The sequence below is a fragment of the Macaca mulatta genome, chromosome 18 (genome assembly GCF_049350105.2).
Source record: "Macaca mulatta isolate MMU2019108-1 chromosome 18, T2T-MMU8v2.0, whole genome shotgun sequence".
NCBI classification, from domain to species: Eukaryota; Metazoa; Chordata; class Mammalia; order Primates; family Cercopithecidae; genus Macaca; species Macaca mulatta.
The window spans coordinates 80,558,536-80,584,810 of NC_133423.1; the positions used below are offsets into that span (position 1 = coordinate 80,558,536).

General features: G+C 41.3%; 2 protein-coding genes, 1 long non-coding RNA gene and 1 other non-coding gene across 16 annotated transcripts in view; 2 read left to right on the plus strand and 2 right to left on the minus strand.

Moving 5' to 3' along the window:
• PPP4R1 (protein phosphatase 4 regulatory subunit 1) overlaps nt 1-21,183 on the minus strand; it is a 73,036-nt gene extending 51,853 nt beyond the window's left edge. For 6 of the 13 annotated variants that reach the window (XM_077975256.1, XM_028837975.2, XM_077975251.1 and 3 more), the window contains exons 1-2: nt 20,396-20,481; nt 20,146-20,190 (exon numbers count right to left, since the gene is read on the minus strand). Coding sequence is in view for 4 of the 13 variants with exons in the window: in XM_077975251.1 (XP_077831377.1) it covers nt 20,146-20,190; nt 20,396-20,402 (52 nt within the window). In the remaining 9 variants the exon portion in view is untranslated. Of the gene's footprint in view, nt 1-19,009; nt 19,501-20,145; nt 20,191-20,395; nt 20,482-20,931 lie in introns of those variants that run through there. The other 7 variants (XM_077975255.1, XM_028837972.2, XM_077975253.1 and 4 more) reach the window with 6 other exon arrangements.
• Nucleotides 8,346-25,228, plus strand: LOC114673752 (uncharacterized). Its single transcript, XM_077975102.1, has 3 exons — nt 8,346-8,435; nt 19,853-20,927; nt 25,058-25,228. Exons 1-3 carry the CDS (start codon nt 8,346-8,348, stop codon nt 25,150-25,152), a joined length of 1,260 nt encoding a protein of 419 aa, XP_077831228.1. The 3' UTR covers nt 25,153-25,228.
• LOC144336503 (uncharacterized) lies at nt 14,998-19,039 on the plus strand. Its single transcript, XR_013408360.1, has 2 exons — nt 14,998-16,528; nt 17,906-19,039. It is a non-coding gene; the product is annotated as an uncharacterized LOC144336503 (long non-coding RNA).
• LOC114673941 (U6 spliceosomal RNA) lies at nt 23,876-23,982 on the minus strand. The gene has a single exon (XR_003724779.1). It is a non-coding gene; the product is annotated as a U6 spliceosomal RNA (small nuclear RNA).
• Nucleotides 25,229-26,275: the final 1,047 nt, after the last annotated feature.

The following is a 26,275-nucleotide window of genomic DNA, read 5'->3' on the forward strand; positions in this document are numbered from 1 at the left end:
GAAAGAGAGGACAAATGAAATGAGCCCTATATTCTTCCAGTTAACTTCCTGGAAATAATTTCCAGAGCACTAGGAGGGTCCAAATATAATCTCAGCAGACTCCTCGAATTGAGGAGACAGAGTTGAGAATTCAGGGAGGCCAAGGGAGCTAGAATTGGCAGAGGAGGAGTATCAGAGAGGAGGGACCTTCACAGAGAAAGAACCTCAGAAAGCTACAGAAGGTCCCTTTGAGTCTTTGAGTGAGTATTCAAACAGTTTATGTGTGTGAGGAAACTACTCCGTATTCTGGGAAAAATAAATAACTACCTGAAATGATCAAGTAAACAAATCCTCGATTATCACAAAGGACAAGGACTAGTTTATGTCTCCACCAATAAAAATTTAAAAAATTCTATAATAAATGAGGCAAAACGCCTAAGAAGTGGCAAACAATTCTCCTGGTTTTGCCTAACAAAGTTTAACAGGCTTCAAAAGAAACAAACTATATCCAAAAAACTGTGTCACAGAACAAAACTCAAGTATGTAAATGAATATAAAAATAGCTAGCACTCAACAAGGTAAACTCCACAACGTCTAGCATCCAATAAAAAATTACTAGGCACACAAAAGGCAGGAAAATACAAACCATGAGGCAAAAAATTCTACAACAGAAACAGACCCAGAACAAAGAATATAGAATTAGTAGATAAGGATATTGAAAGTTATTTTAATTATATTCCATACATTTAAGAAGGCAGAAAAAAAGAGCATGTTAAGAAGAGACACGGGGCCGGGCGCGGTGGCTCAAGCCTATAATCCCAGCACTTTGGGAGGCCGACACCGGTGGATCACGAAGTCAGGAGATCGAGACCATCCTGGCGAACACGGTGAAACCCCGTCTCTACTAAAAAATACAAAAAACTAGCCGGGCGAGGTGGCAGGCGCCTGTAGTCCCAGCTACTCGGGAGGCTGAGGCAGAAGAATGGCGTAAACCCGGAAGGCGGAGCTTGCAGTGAGCCGACATCCGGCCACTGCATTCCAGCCTGGGCAACAGAGCGACACTCCGTCTCAAAAAAAAAAAAAAAAAAAAAAAGAAGAGACACGGAAGATGATATGAAAGACCTAAATTGATCTTTTAGAGATGAAAAAAAGATATGAAAAATACACGGGATGGGATCAAGAGCAGATTAAACATTACAGAGGAAAAAATGTGTTACCTTGAAGAAAAAGCGTAAGAAAAATATCCCAAATGAAACAGAAAAAATATGGGGGAGGAAGAAAATTAAGCATCAATCAATTGTAGGAAAACTCCCAGCATCCAAATATATGTGCAAATGGAGTCCCCAAAGAAGAATGGGAGATATAAAATATATTTGAAGAAATAACGGACAAAATTTTCCCAAATTTGGTAAAAACTATCAATCTACAGATAGATTCAAGGGGTTCAATGAAACTCATGAGCAAGAAACATGAAGAAAAGTATACCAAGGCACAATATAATCAAACTGCTTAAAGCTAGTGATAGAAACTTTTGGGCAGCCAAAGAAAAACTCAAGTTATATACAGAAAAACAAAAATAAGAATGATAGCAGACTTTTCCATCTAAAATACAAGTCAGAAGACAGTAACATCTTTAAAGTACATAAAGAAAAATACCTACAACTCCACACCTAAGAAGTAGAAATCTTCCAAATATGAAGCTGAAATAAAGATTCTTTCAGCCATACAAAGACTGCTATCATCAACAGCAGACATGCACTATAGGAAATACTAAAGCAAATCATTCAAGCAAAAGTAAAATTACACCAAATGAGAATCTGGATCTATACAAAAGAATAAAGGGCATCAGAAACAATTAATATAGGGCCGGGCACAGTGGCTCACGCCTGTGATCCTATCACTTTGAGAGGCCGAGGCGGATGGATCACCTGAGCTCAGGAGTTCAAAATCAGCCTGGGCACTATGGTAAAACTGTGCCTCTAAAAAAAATACAAAAATTAGCTGGGCATGGTGGCATGCACCTGTAGTCCCAGCTACTTAGGGGGCTGAGGCAAGAGGACTGCTTGAACCTGGGAGGTCAAAGCTGCAGTGACCTGAGATGGCGCCACTGCACTCCAGTCTGGAGGACAAAGCAAGACCCTGTCTCCAGAAAAAAAAGAAAGAACAAAAAGTTAATATGGGATAAATAAAAAATTTCTTATTTTTCAAGTATCTAAAACATAACTGCTTAAACTATGTACTAAAAAATAAATGGATAAATATATATTGTGGGGTTCACAACACATGCAGAAGTATAATATATGACTACAATAGCACACAGGCAAGAAAAGGGTATACTGTTACAAAGCTCTTACGCTGTGTGTGAAGAGATACGTATTACTTGAAGTTGACTGTGGAAAAGTAAAAATGCATATTAATTACAAACTCTAAAGCAATCATTATTTAAAAAGAAACACACATACACCAAAGACATACAACTACTAATCCAGTACACCCCATAAGTAATCTAAAAGAACACACAAAAAGAGAATAAAGGGAACAAGAAGAGATGAGACAAACAAATGAGAAACAGCAAGATAAAGAGATTTGAACACAACCATATCAGCAACTACATTAAGTGCAAATGGTCTAAATAGCCCAACTAAGGCAGAGACTGTCAAATTGGATTACAAACAATACCTAACCATGAACATAACTATACAGAGCAGAAATATTTTATACAGCTTATTCTAGTCTACAATTCATAGCAAAATACCTTATTAATTATAAATCAGAGCTGTAAAAGCCACTCAGCCACTCTCATCTGGCCAGTTTTCTCCTTTATAAGACTGTTAAGCTAGCATAACCTTGAAACACCTTTATAAAGGCTCTAGAATTCTATGACTATGACCAAACTGTTTCATCAGTCTCACACTTGTTAATCTTAAAGATAAACAATAAAATTGATTCTGGCCCATAAAAAGCAGAGGGCAGTAGGAAAAAAACTCCTACAGCTGTGACTGCCAAACATAATTATGTTCAAGACAAGCTTGGGGCACTTACCTAAAATGCAGATACCTAGATCCCACACTCAGATACTTATTTAGTTTGGAGTAAGGCTCAGGAGCATTTATTTTTAGATAAATAACTCCACTAATTTAAATGCAGACTGTTAAACAACCATACTTAAGAAGCATACTCCTAGAAGGTAACAAAATCATATTCTGCTTCAAATGTTTTGCTACCACTCTATCATGATTAGACTTCCATACAAAGTCTAATCACTTCCATACAAAGGGAGCGTTCCACTCTGGTACAGACACTAGTGACAAATGTTCACTTATATTTGGCGCCCCCCCCAAAAAAAATAACAATCCTAGGAGCAATCTCTGAAACATATTAGAAGGTATAGGTATAAAGATAACGGAGAAACTAAAATGGAGTACTAAAAAATACTCAGTTAACCCAAAATAAAGTCTGGAAAGGAGTAACAGAGGAAAAAACCATGAGTCAAACAGAAAATAAATAGCAGAATCACAGACCTAAATGCAACTAGATCAATAATTACATTAAATATAAATGGACTAAAATATCTCATTTAAAAGGCAAAGATTGTCAGACCATCAGAAATATAGTCTGTTTACCAGAGATACATTTCTAAAGACAAAATTTCAACCATCAGGTTGAAAATAATTTTTTTAAAAGATATAACACAAAATAGTGAGCATAAGAAAGCAGGAGGCCAGGTGTGGTGGCTCATGCCGATAATCCCAGCACTTTGGAAGGCTGAAGCAGGTGGACTGCTTGAGCTCAGGAGTTTGAGACCAGACCAGCCTGGGCAACATGGTGAAACCCCATCTCTATAAAAGATACAAAAATATTAGCTGGGGGTGGTGGTGCACACCTGTGGTCCCTGCTACTTGGGTGCTTGAAGTGGGGGGATCACTTAAGTATGGGAGGCAGACGTTTCAGTAAGCTGAGATAGCTCCACTGCATTCCAGCCTGGGTGACAGAGTGAGACTGTCTCAAAAAAAGAAAAAAGAAAAAAAGCTGGAGTAGCTATATTATTATGAGACAAAATAGATCAAAGACAAGAAGTATTACTAGAAATGGAGATATTAGTACTTTAAGACTCTTGAATTCTTTTTTTTTTTTTTTTTTTGAGACGGAGTCTCGCTCTGTCGCCCAGGCTGGAGTGCAGTGGCGCAATCTCGGCTCACTGCAAGCTCCGCCTCCCGGGTTCACGCCATTCTCCTGCCTCAGCCTCCCGAGTAGCTGGGACTACAGGTGCCCACAACCGCGCCCGGCTAATTTTTTGTATTTTTAGTAGAGACGGGGTTTCACCGTGGTCTCGATCTCCTGACCTTGTGATCCGCCCGCCTCGGCCTCCCAAAGTGCTGGGATTACAGGCGTGAGCCACCGCGCCCGGCCTGACTCTTGAATTCTTAAGTAGCTCTGCATAACTAAACTCTATGGATTCTTGAACACTATAATGGCAGCAATAGCCCTATACTGTTCCACGGCTTTTAAAATTCAGCCTCTTTCACTGATGAAGTAAAAAAACCATTAAAAAACCATCATCTTTTAATGCTATTTGAATTTTTTAAATGACCAAAAAGCATATAATACAGTGTGTTCAAATCAGGTTGTTGTTGTTACTGTTGTCTTTTTTGGAGGAAAAAAAAAAAGCATATACTGGCCGGGCACAGTGGCTCATGCCTGTAATCCCAGCACTATGGGAGGCTGAGGCAGGTGGATCGCTTAGAGGTTAGGAGTTCAAGACCAGCCAGGCCAACCTGGTGAAACCCCGTCTCTACTAAAAATACAAAAAAATTAGTTGGGCATGGTGGTGCATGCCTGAAATTCCAGCTACTTGGGAGGCTGAATCACAAGAATCACTTGAACCTGGGAGGTAGAGGTTGCAGTGAGCCAAGATGGCACCGCTGCACTCTAACCTGGGTGACAGAATGACACTCTGTCTCCAAAATAAAAAAAATAATAAACTTTTTAAAAAGCATATATTAACAATGACTACTCTGAAATGCTTTTTCTAATTATATCTGTTCTCCCAAAATCCCAATACTCCTTCTTTCCCTATAAACTTACTGTCTTAATAGCTATCATTGCTAGCTGAAGGGGAGCCAGGATAAAAAGTTAAAGGGAAGATCCCTTGTAAGCTCAAGACAGATTGCCAATAAATAATTAAATAGGTATTTTTCATTTTGTAAAACCTAATATTTAATTATAAAGTAAAAGATTCCATGAAAAAGTTATGTGGCACATCTTTTAATTGAAAATTGGGTTTTTGGTTAATCTTAACAGAATAGAATTCTAAAAGAATAGAATTCTTTTTTATTTTTTTTGACACAGAGTCTTGCTCTGTTGCCCAGGCTGGAGTGCAGTGGTGCTATCTCGGCTCACCGCAACCTCCGCCTCCCAGGTATAAGCAATTCTCATGCCTCAGCCTCTTGAGCAGCTGGAATTACAGGCAGGCGCCACAACACCTGGCTAATTCTTGTATTTTTAGAAGAGACGGGGTTTCACCATGTTGCCCAGGTAGGTCTTGAACTCCTGGCCTCAAGTGATCCACCCGCCTTGGCCTCCCGAAGTGCTGGGATTATCGGCGTGAGCCACTGCGCCTGGCCAAAAGAATAGAATTCTTAATAGGAACAGAAAATCTAGGATATAAACTAAGGCCCTATACTTAAAGCTTTGGCTCATCTTATCTCCAAGACCCTTTGAAAACTGCTGCTACACATAAACTAGGCTCAATAGAACCTTCTAGTTCCAAATCACGAAAGGAATCAAATATGTTACGATACAAATAAAGAGAACATCAGGAATGAAGATGACAAGGGGAAGAAACAATAAAACAACGACAATCCTTGTTACCTCTAGAACTGAATGTCTTTTTGTATAGACATGAGATTATGTAACAGGACAAAACAACTGTCATAGTTCCAGAAGTATCCTCTCTCTATACTACCTGCAGTTCCCTGAATCTAACATAAAAATCCAAAGTAGCAGAAGAGAAATTCCAATTTTTCGCTTTTTTAAATTTAAGAAAAAGTGCCTAAAATATAATAGTTTAAAAGTTGCGCCTTTCCTTTGGCCATGCGCAGTGGCTCACGCCTGTAATCCCAGCACTTTGGGAGGCCAAGGTGGGCTGATAATTTGAGGTCAGAAGTTTCACACCAGCCTGGCCGACATGGTGAAACCCCATCTCTACTAAAAATACAAAAATCAGCTGGGCTGGAGCAGGAGAAGCGCTTCAAACCAGGATGAGGAGGTTGCAGTGAGCCAAAATCACGCCACTGCACTCCAACCTGGGTGACGTACCGAGACACTGTCTCAAAAAAAAAAAAAAAAAAGGTTGGGCCCACCATAAAATTGTACATAGTCATAGCCAAATTGTGTGAAAAGAACAGAAGATTTTTATCGTAAGAGAGATCTGGATTCAAATCCCGTTTTGTCACTTATTATATTTATCTATAAAATAACGGTTAAGACTTTTAAGACACAGTGATAACTGCAACAGTGTCAGGCAAATAAGCAAATGTTCCCTCCCACTTTGCATTTCAGTTTGTTTCTAGAAACAGAAAATCTGCCCGTAGTTTCCAAGTATTTTTGTTTTCATTGATTTCATTCAACCAGTAAGTAGGAAAACCATGTGTTTTTAATTGTTTTCATTCAACCAGTTAGTAGTCTTAATATAAACAGGACAGCACATACACTATCTAATGTCAGGCACTGAACAAGGAATATACTATAAAAACTAGACAAAAAATTGTGCATGTATGTACATATATGGGTATACATTGTATGTATGTGTGTGCATATATAAACATACTCTACTAAGAAAAAATACATAGTATAAGACTGTATACAAACAAAATATGTTGTTAACTATTATACTTCTAAGTCTGCCCTGATAAGTAAGAGAAGGCTTCGAAGTCAAGCCAATTCTTGGAAAATACACTGGAATTTGCCAAGCAGGACAAAGGGCAGGAGGAGGGCATTCTAAGCAGAAAATTCCAAAGATAGGGAGTCAAAGAAAACTATTTCATGTCTCCAGAATTACAAGTAATTTGGTGTAGCTGGGGCATAAGGTTGATACAGAAGCAAGGCAGGAGTAGGGAAACACGACCTACCCAAATCGACTCTGCCTTCTAATTTTTAAAGAGTTAACATTAATACATTTTGCAAAATCCTCTTACTTGGCTAGAGAAATCACATTACTACTCTGTAATTCAGAATGACATCTGAGATTTTTCCAAGCAACAACTTGACTCATTTCAACAGTTATCGCAGAACAACAGACAACTCCAGGCAACGTATATACTCACTCAACTATGCTACAATAAAATCTGACTAAACTTATCAATTATTAAGATCTGTTTTTTAAATTAAGAAGCAAAGATCATGTTATCACTTCCAAGCGAAATGACCTGTTTTTACACAGCATTCTAACAGAACTTCAGGCCTCATTTCCTAGCACTCTTCTTTCAATGATCCTACCACTCTTAGTTGTCAAAGAGCAAGAGGGGGAAGGAAGGAATACACAGAAGCCCTAACCTTCTCAAGAGTACCATACAGTCATCTCTTGGTATTTGCAGGGAATTGGTTCCAGGACCAACCCCCAAATGAATACCAAAATCCAAGGATGTTCAAGCCCTGACATAGGATGTTGTAGAATTTGCATATAATCTATATACAGGTTCCTTTGTATCTTAAACCATCTCTAGATTACTTAACAACGTAAATGCTATGTAAATAGTTGGTTATACGGCATTTTTTATTTGTATTTTTAAAATTGTTCTCCTGTTTTCTATTTTTAAAAATATTTCAATTCACAGTTGGTTGAATCCCCAGATGTGGAATCTTGAATGTGGAAGACCAACTGTATTCTCCACCTGCATCAATACTGTAAGTATGCCTCTTTTCTATTCCTTGTTAAATATGCTCAAATATACTACAAATTCAAGCTAATTTCATGGTCACTCAATAAGAATTTTGAATCTACAATTCTTATCAAACCTTACAATCCTCGGAAGATGTCTCAAATCTCTTATTTATTAAAAGTTCCTGAAACCATCTTCAAAAAACCCAACTTCCATTCCTACCTTATTATCACCACACATGCATTTACTCTGTTCTGCCAAGTCGGGACAAGTCGGGTGGGAAGTGTCAGCAACCAAGAGAACAAAAGCAAGAAACAGTCTCGATAGTGCACTTGACCACCATACATCCAATTCAGTGAGCATACACACGCTTCAGAGTGTGAGAGAGAGATGGAGAAGTGCTATTCCCTCAGCTGGTCTCAGTCCCCAGAGGATTCTCAAAAAGTCATGCTGCTATGGTCTGAAGACACAGATTTTTCCAACGACATGGCTCTTAAAGTCCAACCACCTCACCCAGGACTCAACCACAGCAACAATAATGTTACAATGGTGAAGGTGAATGTCTCCATGGAAACTGTACTTTACGATCCATAGAAAGGTATTGAAGAACCAGTCTCACTACATGGGGCTTTTCCTTTCATGGTGAATCTAGAACCTAAGCTTGCTATCCCTAAAATGGCTTTTTTCCATCAAACTTCTTAAAGGTACAGTTCCCCCTTGATAGCCTTCACCAAGACAAATAAAATGTCTTCTCTTTCACTCTGTGACTCTCTTCTCAAAGATCAGCAATCCTTCTCAGACCAACTGCTCTTACTTCTCTACAGCTTTTCATAATGTTGACACCTGCCACCCCAACATCCTCTTCTTAAAATTCTCGTAAGTTCTCTGGAGTGCACAATCCTGAGTAATTTTCTACTCTTCTGAACTATTCTTGCTTACTTCTCTTTTATGTAGTAGTTTCCCCTATACTTTTGTCCTCATACATATACATTACACATATGCCCTCTTCCCCTCCTTGGTAAACCCAGCCATTTGCAGCTATCACATATTGTGCAGATGACCCATGAAGTCATCTTGTCCTGATCCCCAGAGCCATATTTGCAAGTACACTGTAAAATCTCCACCTCCATGTCATATTTGTTCTGAAAACTAAACTGTCCAAACTATTCTTATAAAATCAGCTCATCCTCATGACTTTCCAATCACCATCATTTTCCCCACTCAACTCGAGATACCGAACACGAGGTCTTCATTTATTGTTTAAAATACTATCTTTCTTGCCCCCATATCTAATCAGTTCCTAAGAGCCATAAATTCTACTTTTATAAAGTATTCTGTATCTATTCCCTCCTTTTAAGTTCCCAACACTCTAACTCAGAGGCTCTGATAATTCCGCCTAGAGCAAACTGGGGTATTCAAACCCCATGAAGGTACATGAAGATTTATAACTTAGTAACTACAACTTTATCAGATTGGATAACTCTAAGGAATTTTCCAGACCCCAGCTTCCAGGGATTTCTATCCCAAAAATGTGCCTGAGAGTTATGGATCCAAGGCTTTCCCTTCATGTTCTCGAATCTGAGAAAAGCATTATCTCTAAGCTAACTATCTCAAAGCTACTAGGATGCACTTCTCCAAGACAGAAAAAAACCTTCCACGCTAAACAATGGAACCTTTTGAAATATTGATGAAAATGTTAAGTGATCAACCCCCTAAATACTGTAATGAATACTTTTACAAGTCAGATGGTTTTCAACCCTTTGTTGAAATATTTCAACAAATTTCAACAAAGTTTCAAAATTATGGAAAGACTGAAAGCGTATTAAAAATAATTTTTGTAATTTTTTTGCATATAAGTTGGAAGCAGTTCAAGAAAATGAGTGGCACTGCCAACAAAACCATTTCCAGGCCGGGCGCGGTGGCTCAAGCCTGTAATCCCAGCACTTTGGGAGGCCGAGACGGGCGGATCACGAGGTCAGGAGATCGAGACTATCCTGGCGAACACGGAGAAACCCCGTCTCTACTAAAAAATACAAAAAACTAGCCGGGCGAGGTGGCGGCGCCTGTAGTCCCAGCTACTCGGGAGGCTGAGGCAGCAGAATGGCGGGAACCCGGCAGGCGGAGCTTGCAGTGAGCTGAGATCTGGCCACTGCACTCCAGCCTGGGCGGCAGAGCGAGACTCCGTCTCAAAAAAAAAAAAAAAAAACCATTTCCATTCCCATTGACTTATTTACAAACATTTCTCAGCGCTTATAGCTCTTAAAATGCAAAGTAGAAATGATGTTAAGTATTATCTCATTCTAAGCAATAAATTCTATCCATGAATACACAATTATTTTGTAAAATTCCCATCCATTTCATTAAGAGATGCCTTTTTGATAAAACGTTGTTCACTAGGTTTTTTCAATTTGTAATATATTCTGGTTGATCAACTGAGTATTAATAATGGGAACTCAATAAAACTTTAAGTTTTATATTAACAGGAAATTCAAATTTTTAATTTCTTTTTATTTTTTAATTTTTGAGAGAAAGTCTCGTGTGATCATGGATCACTGCAGCCTCAACCTCCCAGGATCACGCAGTCCTCCCAATTCAGTCTCCCTAGTTAGGACTACAAGTGCATGTGCCACCATGCCCAGGTAATTTTTTTTTATTTTTTGTAGAGCTGGTGGTCTCACTACGTTGCCAGGGCTGGTCTCAAACTCCTGGGCTCAAGTGATCCTCCTGCCTCAACCTTTCAAAGTACTGGGATTACAGGTGTGAGCCATCTTGCCTGACACAAAATTTAAATTTCTCTTTACCCATTTTTGGTGCAGAGAAATGTGACTGAGAAATCAACTCTCAAGCATGAAAATATGAAAATATATCAAGGTAAATTTCTGTGTGGAAAATGAAAAGAGATAAAGAAAAAACTGCAAGAGTCTCAATTTAAATAATTTATTCACAATTTTTTTGTCTTATTTGTCTCTTACAGTCTTGCCTATTTGTGAGTTTTAAAAAATGAATAGTGGGTATACACGTGCTTTAGTATTTAGAGTCCATTTTAAAAAGTGATACAACTCTATGTTTAAAATACTGATATTTATAATACATTAGAAATTATATCCTTTGCAAATATGGTAAAATTTTATGGAGAAAATTTTGGATGTCAACTTTAAAATACATGATACAGTTTTCAAAATTATTTTAGTAGGTATGCAGTAACAAAGTTTAAAGAGCATGGTCCTAGACTATTATTAATATAATTGCCTGCCCTCATTCAAATCCAGTTTATATATCAGCACCATTTCAATCTTCCCACTCTGTTCAATGCACGCCCTTGCATGCCCTCCCTCCCAACCCCCACCATTCCACCCCCTATAAGCCTCCCAGGCAGTCTGAATTAAGGTACAACTTTCTTTCTCATGCTGTAATTCAAGGGTCTCCAGGATCTGGCCCCAACCTAGTTTCCTCCCCTGCACACAGCCCATATGGAGTCAATTTGCTGCAACATGCCCCACTACTTTTCTGTCTTACGTGGTTTCATCTGTTCCATTTCTGTACTCTCTAACCTCATCTCAGCTTAAATTTACCTATTACAAACACCATCCAGGAAGCATTTTCCATTTTCTAATTAAGAGTTCTTCTTCCTTTTAATTCCCTGCTGTCTTGGGTGCCCTTACTTTTACTCCACCAATAATTGCAAAGTTTTTTTTTTTTTTTTTTCATATTCTCCTACCTCTCCTTCCCCTCTCCCTCCCCAACATATATAAATTCCCTAAAGATAAAGATTGTCTTGCAAATCTTTTTATTATCTAAAAAACAGAATCCAATGCTTCTCATGGAGGCACATTCATTAATATTTGTTAATGAAAATGTAGTCCATAGGGATACTTGATGAGTCAAGAGTTTCTTTAATATATTTTATCCTTCTATAAGATATTCACAAGCACATTAGCATATGAATACCTTGAGAAGTATCACACCAAAGAGAACTCTTTAATTTGTATAACCTTTTATCAAATTTGATCTAAACACCCTTCTATTCCCTACATAACCTCTAATAATCCTACATAAAACAGAAAAAAGCTCACAGTCTATCCTTCCCTTCAGTTTTTCCCTTGATACTGCTCAGGCCACAATAAATCTGCCAAATTTTGTTTCCCATCTTTACATTTTAGAAAATGAAAGACAATGAGATACACCACAGAATGAGAGTTACCTTATAATGATGTGGGGCTTTAAAATGATATTAACAAATAAATATACCAACAAATGAATATAAAGCAGAATGTCAGTTAGTAAACGCAATTAATTCAGGCAAGAATCATCAGCACCGTCTAATACTAATGGGTAAATGTTTGGAAACAGGGTGTTTCCCTACTGTCAAATTATTTCCTTACTATTTACAATAGCAAAAATAGAATCTTTACAGTGGAGCAATTTGATAGACATCACCTCCACATTACCAGTAATGGACACTGCTATCAGGTGCTCCTTAATGTGAACCACTGAGAAGCATAACCTGAATCAAATCATGAGGAAACAGAAAAAACCAAATGGACTCTTTAAAAATGTCAATATCATCAACGCTAAAGGCTGAGAAACTGTTCCAAACTAGTAAGTTTGTAAGTAATGTCCTTACAGCAAAAGACAGTTGCCATAAGGCCATTACTGGGGATATTTCAATATATACTGCATATTATATAACAGAATTGTAGCAATGTTAAATTTCCTAAATTTCACTACTATGATTGTAAAAGTGCCCTCGTTCTTAGGAGACACAGGTTAAAGGTCCCAATGACCACAACCTATTTTCAAAAGGTGCACCAAAAAATTAAGATTAAGAATAATGTATAAATGTATAGAGAAATAACAAGCAAACTGGCAAAATGTTAACAGCTTAATTCAGGTGAAGAATTGGGAATTCATTACAATATCTGTGCAGCTTTTGTATAGGTCTGGAAAGTATTCAAAATAACAAGTTTAATTAAAAATAATTTCATTATTTGACCCCAAATTAGGTTTATGGTCTCATTTAGCTTGGCCTGAAACATCAAGATTCATTCAATACTTATTTGGCAAATAAGTATTGATGAGATATATTGCTGAGCACTCTGTGATGAGTCAAGAATAAAAATGTTACAGATCTTGGATTTTATAGCACAGTGAAAGGGCTGACCAACTACAGCCACCGAGCCAAACTGGCCCACCTTCTGTTTTCATAAATAAAATTTTATTGGATGACACTTCCTTTCGTTCATTTCTGTATTGTCATGGCTGCTTTTACCTTACAATAGCAGATCTGAGTAGCTGCAACAAAGATCACATGGTCCACAAAACCTAAACTATTTAATATTTGGCCTTCTACAGAAACTTTTCAACCCCTCATCTAGTGAGGTAGCAGAAACCCAATTAATTCATTTGGAGAAAGAAAATTAATAGAAATAGATAAATAACATAAATTTGAAGGACTACACAACTTAGTCTAATAGTCTCAAGCAAGAGGTATGGCAAGCTTTAATTTTGTACTTTGCAATAATACAAATAATGTTTATCAGAAATCCTTCCTTCAAATATCAATACTAAAACCTTACTAAATCCTTAGAAATGCAAAATTGTCCTACAACACAACTGAATTTAAGGCAAGAATAATTTGCTGAAGTATACTATATGTATATTCATACATGTATTTATATATACACCATATGTATAATGTATTTCTATTTATATAATACAGTAGCAGCATGTTTATCTAGTTTCAAGTTAGTTACCAAGATTATGTATACAAACAGTATTTAATAGAAAGGTAGTATAACAAAGCACTTGCTCTGATATACACTTGTGGATTTCCCAAATATTACAGATGTGTTATATGTTCCCTTCAGTGAATAAAAATTTCCTTTGCAATCATAATGCAATTACTTTGGTAGTAATCTTTTATTCCACAGGTAATCCAAATATAAAATTTGAACTAACCCAGGTCCAAATTGCCACCAATCTTAAATAAATGAAGTCTTGAATAAATGAGTTATTTCTACTAAAAGTGAATTTCATAGATTGAAATATAAAAGTGATCTACATCAGGCTGGGTGCAGTGGCTCACGCCTGTTAATTCCAGCACTTTGGGAGGCCAAGGCAGGTGGATTGCTTGAGCTCAGGAGTTCAAGTCCAGCCTAGACAACAAAGCAAAACCTCATCTCTACCAAAAATACAAAAAAATTAGCTAGGCATGGTGGTGCAGGCCTATGGTCCCAGCTACAGGCATAAGCCACCGTGCTGGGCCGGCAGTTTCTTAAAAAGTTAAACAGCCATTCTACTTCTAGATGTATACCCAAGAGAAAAAATGTATATATTCACACAGACTTGTGTATGAATGTTCACAGCAGATTTGTAATAGCAAAAAACTGGAGATGATCCAAAAATCCATCAATATTTTAAAGATAGAAAGCTGAGAAAAAGTTAACTTGCTCAGATTTTAAAGAGAATAAATGGCAGGGCCAGAATATTAACTCAGGTCTAAAGGCTTACCAAGCCTAGTGTTCTTTCCCCTCCACAAAACTATACGGAGGTATCTTCCAGAACGACTTCATGATAGATGTTCAAATACCAACCAAATTCATATCAATAAAGCCAGAAAGTAAGTTAAGTTTGCTTCTTAGTCTAGAGAGATAAGAAGCTGACTTAAAAGTTAGGAGAGTTAAGAAATGAATTTGTGGAGGAAAAAGCATTGGTGATTCACCAGCTCAAACATCTGTGCTAAAAGCAGAGCAGGTTCCAGACCCTCTTACAGAAATTAGAGGGAAAACCTCCTCAGCCAAAATTCCGTAGTTGTGCCATCTAGACTTCTGCCCAAAACACTAAGTTAGGTTTATTCTCAGATCCAATTTAAAAACAACAACAAAACTCTAATTCAAATTTAGGAACTTTCAAATACTTTTACTCCAAAGTATAAAAAAAGAGATATAATACAAACATGGAAGCAAAGTAACAGTAGTTTAATAAACATACATTCATTGTTTTGAGGGGACTGAGGGAAAAGGACCAGAAATAATAAACCAGAGATCAAACAAATGTGGCGGCAGACTTCTGAACTTTACCTCCTGAGGTCTATTTATCTTTCACAGGCAGGAACTAACAAAAAGTATGCATTTAGGTGTTTTTTTTTTTTTTTTTTTCTGGAGGGGGAAGGGCAGTGCATCTTGACGCTACAGGCCCATGCATATTTACAAAGGGGTTTCTCTCTCTCTCAATTTTATGTGGGGAGTTGTTAGCCTAAGTATCATTAATTGATCCTACACACATGTGGGTACCACCGGAACCATTTTAAAAGCACTCTTTTCTAGTTTATCAATGATATTATCTCTAAATAAAGACTTCTCCATCCAGGCTTGTTGGCAGCAGTCAAAACAGGCTACCAGGTCTCATGACTCACCCTCCCAAATCCCTATTTAACAATACTCCTAAATATCATTCATGTTCAAGGGCACCTTCCTAAGGTTTCTGAATGATTCCCTGGCTGCTACCGGATACAGCACCAATATTTTGCTCCTCACCTCCCCCAGCAACAAGGACTCTAAGCTTATCAGAACTGGTTTTGAAAAGTGGTAGGAGGGCCTGGGATTCTGCACAGAGTGCGGTCTAGGCGGTTACCCTCAGTTAGTTCTGGACCCATTCTTCACTCCACTTCAACACTGCCCTTAAACCCAAAAAACAGCATAATGTAAAAGGATTCCAAAACTTCAATATGAAAAAAATTTGTTGCATGGCATACTCAGTAACATAGCTTCAAAAACTTTTCAACGTTATACTTAGTTACAGCTGAAATAAAAATTAACGACTAAATAAGCTGCATTATACCCAAGCTCCATCCTCTCTATCATTCTCCAGGTGTAAACTAAACCACATGCAGCATCCCAGATTAATTTGCAAGGGTACTTTAAGAATGAGTTCAAAGAAATTGCCTATACAAGTTTGGGTTGATCAATATTTTAAACTGGGCCATTTAAGAAAATATAATATTCAAAGTATGATATTTAGAATCAGAAGGTCTAGTTTAAATCCCATCTAAACTTAGGAGTTTTGTTTCTTTAGTCCCTTTGGGCATTAGTCAACTTACTTATTAGTATTAGAATACCATAGCCTACATCACAGGACTGCTGTGAAGAATAACCTGTGTATGAAAGGCACTGTAAACTAAGCGTTACATAGCCATTCTTTAAAAATGATATTCAACATACTGCTTTGATAAAAGTTTAAGTTCTAATGAAACTCCTTAAGTGAAATTATTTTTACAAGCATTAGCTCATCAAATCTTAACTGTATCTTAGTCTCATTTCATTTTAGGAATCTACCAACTTAAATGTGAATCAAAATTGAATCTTTGGAAACTAAAATAGAAATCTGAAATAACTTTTTTCTAAACATCTACAATTTTGTATTGTCTCCTATTACTTAACGTACATAATTAAATATAAAAAATTAAAAAGGGTTTATCCAACTCTGAAATTCGCTGAGATAACCATATTCAAATGGAGTCACTGGTTTGCTTTCAATCTGAAATTCAAAGTATTTCATGATACAGTATTGAAAGTATCACTTTTAAACTTAAATACATATAGTTTTACTGCATTATTCTCCTAAACTTTTCTTTGAGATGGAGGCTTGCTCTGTCGCCAGGCTGGAGTGCAGTGGCACAATTTTGGCTCACTGCAACCTCCACCTCCCGGGTTCAAGCAGCTTCCCTGTCTCAGCCTCCTGAGTAGCTGTGACTACAGGTGCATGCCACCACGCCCAGTTAATATTTTTTTGTATTTTAGTAGACATTTCACCAGGTTGGCCAGGATGGTCTCGATCTCCTGACATCGTGATCTGCCCACCTTGGCCTCCCAAACTGCTGGGATCACAGGCATGAGTCACCACGCCCAGCCTATTCTCCTAAATTTAACAGCACCTGATAATGATTTCATTTACTTACCTTTATGACCTTTTGAGATATATATACAAATACAATACCATCCATTTTTTCCTCATTAGATTTTTTTTTCTCCTCCAAAGGTTATCAGTCAAGTCAGTCTTTGACCAACCTTCTCCCCAACTCTATGCCTCTATACAGAGATGGGCTTAAAACAAATCAAATCGAAAGACGTGAGACTCTTACCAATGTCTGGCAATGACCCTCTTTCCAGTTCTAGACTCCAGCTAGGTCCTTTCCTAGATCATCTGCACAACAGAACTTACTCTCTCTTCCCTCATAGCCCAGGTTCTGCACTTAGGAAGGGCAACCAAGATTCTAGAGCTTGACCAGAAAATAATTTCTTCCCATATCAAGGGCCAACTTACACCTAGCTTGGCTGATGATTGGCCTCCATACTCTGGAGTTTTGCCACAGACAGAGAAACTCAGGCTCATGAGATAACAACCGTGTTGTAAGGGCAGCCCAAGCTCCATTCCTCTACCTTTGGGTCCTCTACCTTCTCCAGCTTCTCCAGGATGTGACAGCTTTCTCACTCCCTTACCAACCATCTTGCTCTCTAAGCAGGCACCATGGCCCAGTGCTCCTCCTCATTCTTTCTCCCTTCACAAGAGAAGGGAAGTGGTCCTTCAACTGGCCATATGTCCAAAGGTCCTCTGTTCCTGAATGTTCTGGGTAAAGGTATCACCTGCAAACACTTTAGTAACTGAGAAAAACAAGCAATTACTCTAACAAAGCCTTCAACCAAATTATGAATATGCAAATAACTATTGTGTCTTCAATGTCTGTTTTACCCTAAATTAAAATGCATAGGAAACAGAATCTTTAAAAAGTTAGTTGCAACCGGGCACAGTGGCTCACGCCTGTAATCCCAGCACTTTGGGAGGCCAAGGCAGGTGGATCACCTGAGGTCGGGAGTTTGAGACCAGCCTGATCAACATGGAGAAACCCTGTCTCTACTAAAAGTACAAAATTAGCTGGGCGTGGTGGCGCACGCCTGTAATCCCGTTACTCAGGAGGCTGAGGCAGGAGAATCACTTGAACCCAGGAGGCAGAGGTTGCGGTGAGCCGAGATCGCGCCATTGCACTCCAGCGTGGGCAACAAGGGTGAAGCTCCATCTCAAAAAAAAAAAAAAAGTTAGTTGCAAGCGTTGGCAGCATCTGTAAGTACCTTCATTCTGGAAGGTTCAACATCAGTGTTTCCTACTCTGCTCTTCTTTCAAGCTTCCCTTGCTCTTTTCTCGTAACAGCAAACATAATCATAATCATCGCCGTTTACCAGGAATTGTTCCAAGTGCTTCACAGGCACTAACTCACGTATAGTCCTGAACAACTCTATGAAGCAGGTAATATTTCTTATGTCTACTTACAAATGACAAAACTGAGGCATAGGGAGGTTAAGTGAGTTGCCCAAGTCTGCCCAAAAAGACACTGCTAAGACGAACAGAGCAGCCTGGCTCCAAGTCTATAACTGTAATAGTACTATACACCTAGATTCAAAACTGCTTGTAAACCACTAGAGGGCATGGGTTGTGCCCACCCTTCTCAGAGCTCCATCCCTAGTACCGGGCAGAGTCTTCAAACTCATGGCTGAATTTTTCACAGGTATGCCCTCCCCTCTACACTGTGCTTGTTGGGGGCTAGGGAAGAAACTGACACCGCATTTCATCCTTCAGGAGTGAGAAGTTTTTGCTCCAGACAGTCATAAATACTTGCTGAATGAATGAATCTTTTATTCACGAAGTCGAACATAAATCTAAAAAGCCCTCCTCGAGGTAACATAATCAGGGCCACTTCTCCAATCCTAACCTGGCAAGAGATCTGAAATCAATAGCTGCCTTAAACAATATCTCAAACTTACTATTAGGCAGAGAAGTGGCTTACGGTAAACATTAAATAAAATGTTAAAGCCGCCCTTCACTACATGAGTACTGCTCCCTTTAAGAGAGCTGTTTTGAGCCACCCCACTAAAAACACAGACTTAACCAAAGTCTGGACGTGGTTCATTTAAAGATAAATCACTCGTTTCAAATAATCCATCTAAATAGTAAATGCCCTTTACTTTACTCAAAACAACCAGGAATCTAAAAATTCAGTTTACTCTGAGTAAGGGAAGCACATTAGACAATGTTAAGGATTAACTACAGAGTATTTAAAAGAGTAATTTCAAACTGCAACCATCTCTGAAATTACTTACACAGGTATTAGACAGTCAATCTCAGCATCCAGTAGGCTTTCCACTAAACAGACCACAATTCTACTATGCTTAGCATCTCAACTCAGAACAATTTCTTGGTCCCTTATGCATCCCATGATCTACGCTTATACATTTTGCACACTCTTCATTTTTAAAATGCATCTCAAAACCTATTGATTTTTCTGATGGGTCACTATTTTGGAAGATTAGCATGAATAGAAACTATTTTAAGTTAACTGCAATCTGTCACTTCTTTCAATACAAACCTGCTTAACTCTGTCTTTTCTATCGTGACCCAAATTATCTTCTAAGACTTAGAAAAGTACATATAAGACGAAAAATTCCTTTCTAAATATCAATTCCGTCGCCATCAGGAAACGTCAAAAACTTTGTCTTTTTAAAAATAAAAACGTCAACTCTCTAAAAACTTCAGTACCTCAAAGGAAGGCTGCACTGTTAACACTGAAGGAGGGCTGGGTGATTTCTGAGTATCTGCATTAAAGAAATATGCTCTTCAAACCTAGTAATTCCTGACGAGGCCACACCTTCTAACCTTCCCGTAATCCACGAATCACATCGGGAGCAATCTAGAAACTGCTCCCAGCCCAAGTAAAATGACAGGTATGTCATCCTCAAACGACCCAAAACCGGGTCGGGGAGCCCAGACGGCTACCGGGGCCCAGGCTGCCCCCCCGGCGCTCCTGGAAGAGCCACTCTAAGGAAACACACCTCCCGCGCGAGCCTCTTCCTTCCTAGAGGGACGGGGGAAGGGGACACCCGGGGCCGAAACACACCCAAACCCCACTTCAAATCCTGCCCCACCGGCTTCTCCTTCCAAAACAGCCGCGCCACTGCCGAGCCCGCGGGCGATTCGGGGGCGCCGGGAGAGGAGAGCGAAGGGCGGAAAGCGAACTTGGGCGTTACTCCGGGCGTCTCCCTCCCCCAGCGGAACCTGGGCGCGCCGTTTCCTCACGGACGCGAGATTTTCCCCTCAAATCGCCACCCCAGCCCGCCCGGGGCCGCCCTCGCCCACCGTCCCCTCAGCCAGCCAGGGCCCGGCCCAGGCCGCGCCGCAGCCCGCCCTCCCCGGCCGCTCCCCGCGGGCTGCCGGGCCACCGCGAGGTCGGGCCACTCACATCCGTCGGCGTCCTCCTGCAGGTCCTCCTGGAGCAGCGAGAGGTCTGCGCCGAGGAGAGAGAAGAAAGGCCCGGTCAGCGCCCCGGGGCCCGGCGCGACGCCCCCACCGCCCGCCCTCCCGCCCCGGCGGCGCCTCCCCGCGCCGGGACCCCACGCCGGCCCCGGCCCGGCCGCCACTCAGGGCGGCGGCGGAGGGCGGGTGGGCGCGAGGAGCCGCCGCCGCCGCCCGGAGAACAGGGGGCCACGTACCCGCCATCTTGTGGTCGCCCCCTCCTCCGCGGCCGCCCGGGGATCCGGGGCTACATGGAGCGGCGCGAGCCGGGGAGCCGGTGGACGCGCGCGGGAGGGGCGGCGGGGAGGAGGAGGGCCGGGCTGGCGGGGGCGCGCGCGCGGGGCGGGCCGAGGGCCCGGGCCTGCCGCGGGCGGCGCGGCTCCCGGACGCCTGGGCCCCCGGCCGCGTCCCGCCCCGCCTGCTCCTCTGCGCGGTTCCCGGGCGACCGGCGCTCCCGCCTCCCGCCTTCCCCGCTCCCGGCCGGGCCCCGGCCCGGCGGCGCGCGCTCACACCCTCGGCCCAAGCCGCCCTCAAGCCGAGCGCTGCGGACGGGGGCGCGCAAACTGCCGCCGGCCGGGACCCTGCGGCGAGTGCCGGAACCCGGCCGGGCGGGGCCTCCCGCGGACCGGCCGCTTTATTGGGTCACCGGCCTCGCCCACCGCCCTGCAGGCCGCAGCCATCTCGGCGGGCGCGCCGCTCGTGGCCCGCGCCCCATCCCCAGGCCTGCACGTACGTCGTCGGCGATCCGGGGCCGGGGCGGCTCCGGGGTCGGCGGAGCCGGGGTCCCACCTCCTCTTGGAGGAAGCGCCGCCTCCCCACCCGCCCGGGGCCCTCGCCAAGTGGCTGCTAACAAAGCCCAGGGCCCGGCTGCGGGGCGGTTGACTGACAAAGTCATGCCTGCCTAGCCAGCTTCCTCGTGCAGCACGGTGAAGGCTGGGGCGCCGGGTTTTTACTCCCACGTCCTGCTAACTCGAGCTGACAAGGCGGGCAATCCGCCAGCGGGAGCGGTGGCAGGCCTGGGGTCAGATCCTGAATCAGCCAGTTAGTTGGTAGGAGTGGGGCCCATTTGTAGAATGAAGGTGATACCTGCCTCGTGGGGTTATTGGCATTAAATGAAGAATGTAGGGAACCTAGCACGGTTCTTGATGTCTAGGAGGTAGGTGCTCGGTGAAGGGTGCCTGTGATTCGCTTTTGTCTTTTAAATACTTTTGGCAGCACTTGAGGTGTTAAAGTCTGTGTCCCAGACTTTATTAGTCTTGTTGTTTTACGTGACTTAAGCGATTAGCTCAAACACCCAAGTACAAAGTGGGGCTAAACCCAGGTTTTCCGACACGGTTCTGCCTCCATGGCTTTATCCCCAGCTCCACCCAAAGCCTCCAAAATGGTGGTGGTATCCTCAAGTGATCAACAAAACACCAAACTGTGTTATGGTGCCACTTTGTCGATGTGGTCTCTTAGGAGAGGGAATTCTAAATAGTTAATTAGCTTGTTCCTTTCTGCGTTGTAATCTTGACCAAGGACAATGTATTGGCATTTAATGCCATTGAAGATTTAGAGACGAAGGAATCAGATCCTCTGAGATTCCTAAATCTGTGTAATAAAATAGTTTCTACACATAGCTATTCCAAAAAATTCCCTATCAGATATTACTAACAAGATAGATTATAGTCTGTATGAAATTTCTAGGAGTAATAAAAATCAGAATAGACCCCGTAACTCGGAGTATGTGTCTAATTTTCTCAGCTATAAAATAGTTAAAACTAAAGGCTGTTTCTCTTCCTTCCTTGATGAATGCCCTTACGTGAATTCAGCTGACACACTCAGAATGACAAAGGAGTTAGAAATTCACATCAACATAAATTGGTCCCGACTGACTCAAACCATGAGAATTCTGCTCTGCTGAGATACCTTGTCAGTATCTACCACTTAAGCAATTCTGGGTAAATGGGGGAAGAAAGAGCCAAATCAGCTCTTTTTTTCATTAAAAAACAATTTTTTTTTTAGAGCCGAAGTCTTGCCTTGTAGCCCAGGCTGGAGTACAGTGGCACAATCATGACTCACTGTAACCTCGAGCTCCTGGCCTCGAGAGATCCTCCCATCTCAGCCTCCCAGGTAACTAGAACTACAGGTGCGGGCCACTCCACCTGGCTAATTTATTTTTAAAATTTTTGTAGGGATGTGGTTCTACTATGTTGCCCAGGCAGGTCTTGAACTCCTGGCCTCAAGCAATCCTCTGGCCTTGGTCTCCCAAAGTGCCAGGATTACAGGTGTGAGCCACCAAACCCAGCCCAAATCAGCTCTTTATAGTAACTGGTGATCTCACTGCAACAACACAAAATCTACAGGGTGCCACCTGTGCTTCAGCCACTGGATGCACTAAGATAAAACTGTCTTGATCTACACAGTCGAGTTAGACTTAACAGTTCTCAGTAATCATGATAAAATAGGGGCTATGTACCAAATGCTAGCCTAGGATATGGAACAACTAATTCTGCCTTTGGTAGCTGGGCCTCAATAAGTTTTATCTCAGTATTCTGTGGGAAGGGCAGCAAAGGAGGAGGATTTGTATCATTTTTCTGTATTCAAGAGCTATGCATTTGATTATCATCTTAGCTGAATTACACATTGCAACAAGTGCCTTTAAGCAGTATGGTTTTTAGATATTTCTGTGATGGTGTCATTCATGGTTCAGCACAAGTATGTGTTTTTTATATTTCGCTTTCTCTCATTCTCCTTTCTAAAAGAAAGGAGTTTTTAAACCGGTATTTACAAACTGCACTCTGTTGCCTTCTTATAAGAAATAATATTTAAACAAATAATACCAATCATTGTTCTATATACCGTTACCCCAGCTTCACTTACAGTGCAGCTTGAGGATGACAGAGCTGTGTGTTGTCCATGGTCAGAGCACACAGGAGGTCTGAATTGTTATCCTGTTCTGCCACTGAAATGTGTAAAATATAGGAGGAGTGTCCCCCAAGTCATTTTTCAAAAAGCATCATCCAACTATGTAAGTACTAAGGCCTGCATTTTTAAAAATAAGTCCTCTTCCAAATGATAATTAAAGGGTTTTTGTTTGTTTTTGAGACAGGGTCTTGCTCTGTCACCCAGGCTGGAGTGCAGTGGTGCAGTCTTAGCTCACTGCACCCTCCACCTCCCGGGCTCTAGCAGTCCTCCCACCTCAGCCCCCTGAGTAGCTGGGACTACAGGTGGGCGCCACCACACCCAGCTAATTTTGGTATTTTTTTGTAGAGACATGGTTTTGCCATGTTGTCCAGGCTGGTCTCAAACTCCTGGGCTCAGGTAATCTGCCCACCTCAGCCTCCCAAAGTGCTGGGGTTATAGGCAGGAGCCACTGCACCTGGCCACAGTGACAATTTTTCTTAGCAGCCAATGAGCCTTGGAAATTAATGTGTTTGGCTTTTCAACCACAAACAAACATAAAAAAAAATCGTGGGGAAAACATTGCTAATAAATAAAACCTACCTGACGTTGCTAGCCACTATCATGTTTGTTAATTTTTGCATCGGTGATGAACCATTCACTTTTTTCTTCAGAATTATCATTCCTGAAACTGAAAGTATATAAAGACAGACCTATTATTTATTATACAATCTGAAAAATGGAGAAATACTTATGTAATTAAAAATGATTTTTGAACAAATATTTCTTTACTTTTTTTAATGAACTGCTTCATGAATTTGTGTGTCATCTTTGCGCAGGGGCCATGCTAATCTTCTCTGTATCAGTCTAATGTTAGTACATGTGCTGCTGAAATGAGCACATTAAACAAATTCTTACCATTCATTTCATTCATCTCTTTTTTTGAAACCAGGTTGACAAAATGTCCCTCATAGACTCATTTTCAAATAAGAACAATTTTTAGGCTGTGTGTGGTGGCTCACGCCTGTAATCCCAGCACTTTGGGAGGCTGAGGTGGGTGGATCACCTGGGGTTGGGAGTTTGAGACCAGCCTGGCTAACACGACGAAACCCCATCTCTACTAAAAATACAAAAAATTAGCTGGGCGTAGTGGCGCACGCCTGTAATCCCAGCTACTAGGGAGGCTGAGGCAGGAGCATCACTTGAACCCAGGAGGTAGAGGTTGCAGTGAGCCGAGATCACGCCATTGCACTCCAGTCTGGGACACAGAGTGACACTCTGTCTCACAAAAAAAAAAAAAAAAGAGAAAAAGAACAATTAAAAAAATTAATTGCCAGTCTCTTACCTAAAGCCTCTTATACATTTCTATAAATTGTACAAAGGTAAGGCCGGGCACAGTGGCTCACACCTGTAATCCCAGCACTTTGATAGGCTGAGGCGGGCAGATCACGAGGTCAGGAGATTGAGACCATCCTGGCTAACACAGTGAAACCCAGTCTCTACTAAAAATACAAAAAAATTAGCTGGGAAGGCACCTGTAGTCCCAGTTACTTGGGAGGCTGAGGCAGGAGAATGGCGTGAACCCAGGAAGTGGAGCTTGCAGTGAGCCGAGATCGCGCCACTGCACTCCGGCCTGGGCGACAGAGTGAGACTCCATCTCAAAAAAAAAAAAAAAAATTGTATAAAGGTAAATATTTGTGAAATTTTACATGTTCTCCGCTCTATGCTGCTTCCATCTCCCTTTAAAGCTCCCTGTAAAGGTGACATTCTGAATGTGAAGCCTTAGCCTTTCCTAGAACTTTCATAGTTTTTCAAAGATATTTGATCTCTTTATTCACGTCAGCTAAAGAGACATATTCTCACACTGACCTAAGAGAGGGAGGGAGGGAGGGAGGGAGGGAAAGGGAAAAATACCTACAGAACTGAGCTCTATCCAGAGTTACCCTGATTCAGGGCTGTTATTTCTGCATTTACAGGAGCTGAACACTGCCCCAAGAATGCAACAGAACCTCAACTCTGTCCCAAGGTCATCAGCCACAGCTCCAAGTTTCTTCGCATCAGCTTTTTCTGAACAAAATAGTGCATCCTGCTGGAATCACTACTGTAAACTGAGTATAAAGGAAAATAAACCCTCTTTTTCTTATCCACTGTGTTCCCTAGTCCCGTGCTTTTCCCAATGCTCCAGGTTAGTAGAGGCAAAAGAATTCCCCACTGAGGAGGTACTACATCCTATACAATTTGTTCCACACATTTTAATTTCATTAAGAGAAAACAAAGATGTTTAAACAGTGAGCACTAAATGGATTAGAGTGGCAGTAGTAAATTTCCTTTGTGCCTTTCTCTTAGAATTCAGAAACCTTTAGTTGCGATCGCATTCAAAGCAATATGGGAGGGGCTTCCACAATGCCTAGCACAGAGTACATGGGGAGGAAATGCTTATCATTTTAGATGCTTATTATTTTATTTTATTTTATTTTATTTTATTTATTTTTTTTTTTTTTGAGACGGAGTCTCACGCTGTTGCCCAGGCTGGAGTGCAGTGGCGCCATCTCGGCTCAATGCAAGCTCCGCCTCCCGGGTTCCCGCCGTTCTCCTGCCTCAGCCTCCTGAGTAGCTGGGACTACAGGCGCCCGCCACCGCGCCCGGCTAATTTTTTGTATTTTTAGTAGAGACGGGGTTTCACTGTGGTCTCGATCTCCTGACCTTGTGATCCGCCCGCCTCGGCCTCCCAAAGTGCTGGGATTACAGGCTTGAGCCACCGCGCCCGGCCGATGCTTATTATTTTAAACATTTAAATATTTATTATTCTGAATCTGAATGAATGAGTCAAGTTGAACCAGGAAATAAACCATAGCAAACCACATATTCAAACCCAGATAAGTTCAGTGGTTAACTGCCCTAATTCTAAGCTCCCTTCACAGTAAGGCTGCTCTATGGTAATATGATTCAGAAGAAATTACTTCCATTCTCATTTCACTTCTCTGTAACTCTTTGTAACAAATTGCTTGTGTCTCTGGTCCTTGGTTCCTTCCTTTGGTGAGAAAAATATTAGCACAATGACACAACACAATTCCCAGACTAGATAGCTAATACATTTTCTAACTTTTTATTTAGAAACAATTATAGATTTACATGAAGTTTCAAATGATGTGCCAGGATATCCTATGTCCCCTTCACACCAGTTCCCCCAATGG

What these genes read in the sequence shown, in the direction of transcription:
- LOC114673752 (XM_077975102.1), top strand. Translation starts at nt 8,346, where the DNA reads ATGGCTCTTAAAGTCCAACCACCTCACCCAGGACTCAACCACAGCAAC. An exon ending in TGAATGTCTCCATGGAAACT is followed by an intron (nt 8,436 to 19,852) that starts GTACTTTACGAT and finishes CTTCCAAAACAG; the next exon opens with CCGCGCCACTGCCGAGCCCG. An exon ending in CCCCATCCCCAGGCCTGCAC is followed by an intron (nt 20,928 to 25,057) that starts GTACGTCGTCGG and finishes CTGCATTTACAG; the next exon opens with GAGCTGAACACTGCCCCAAG.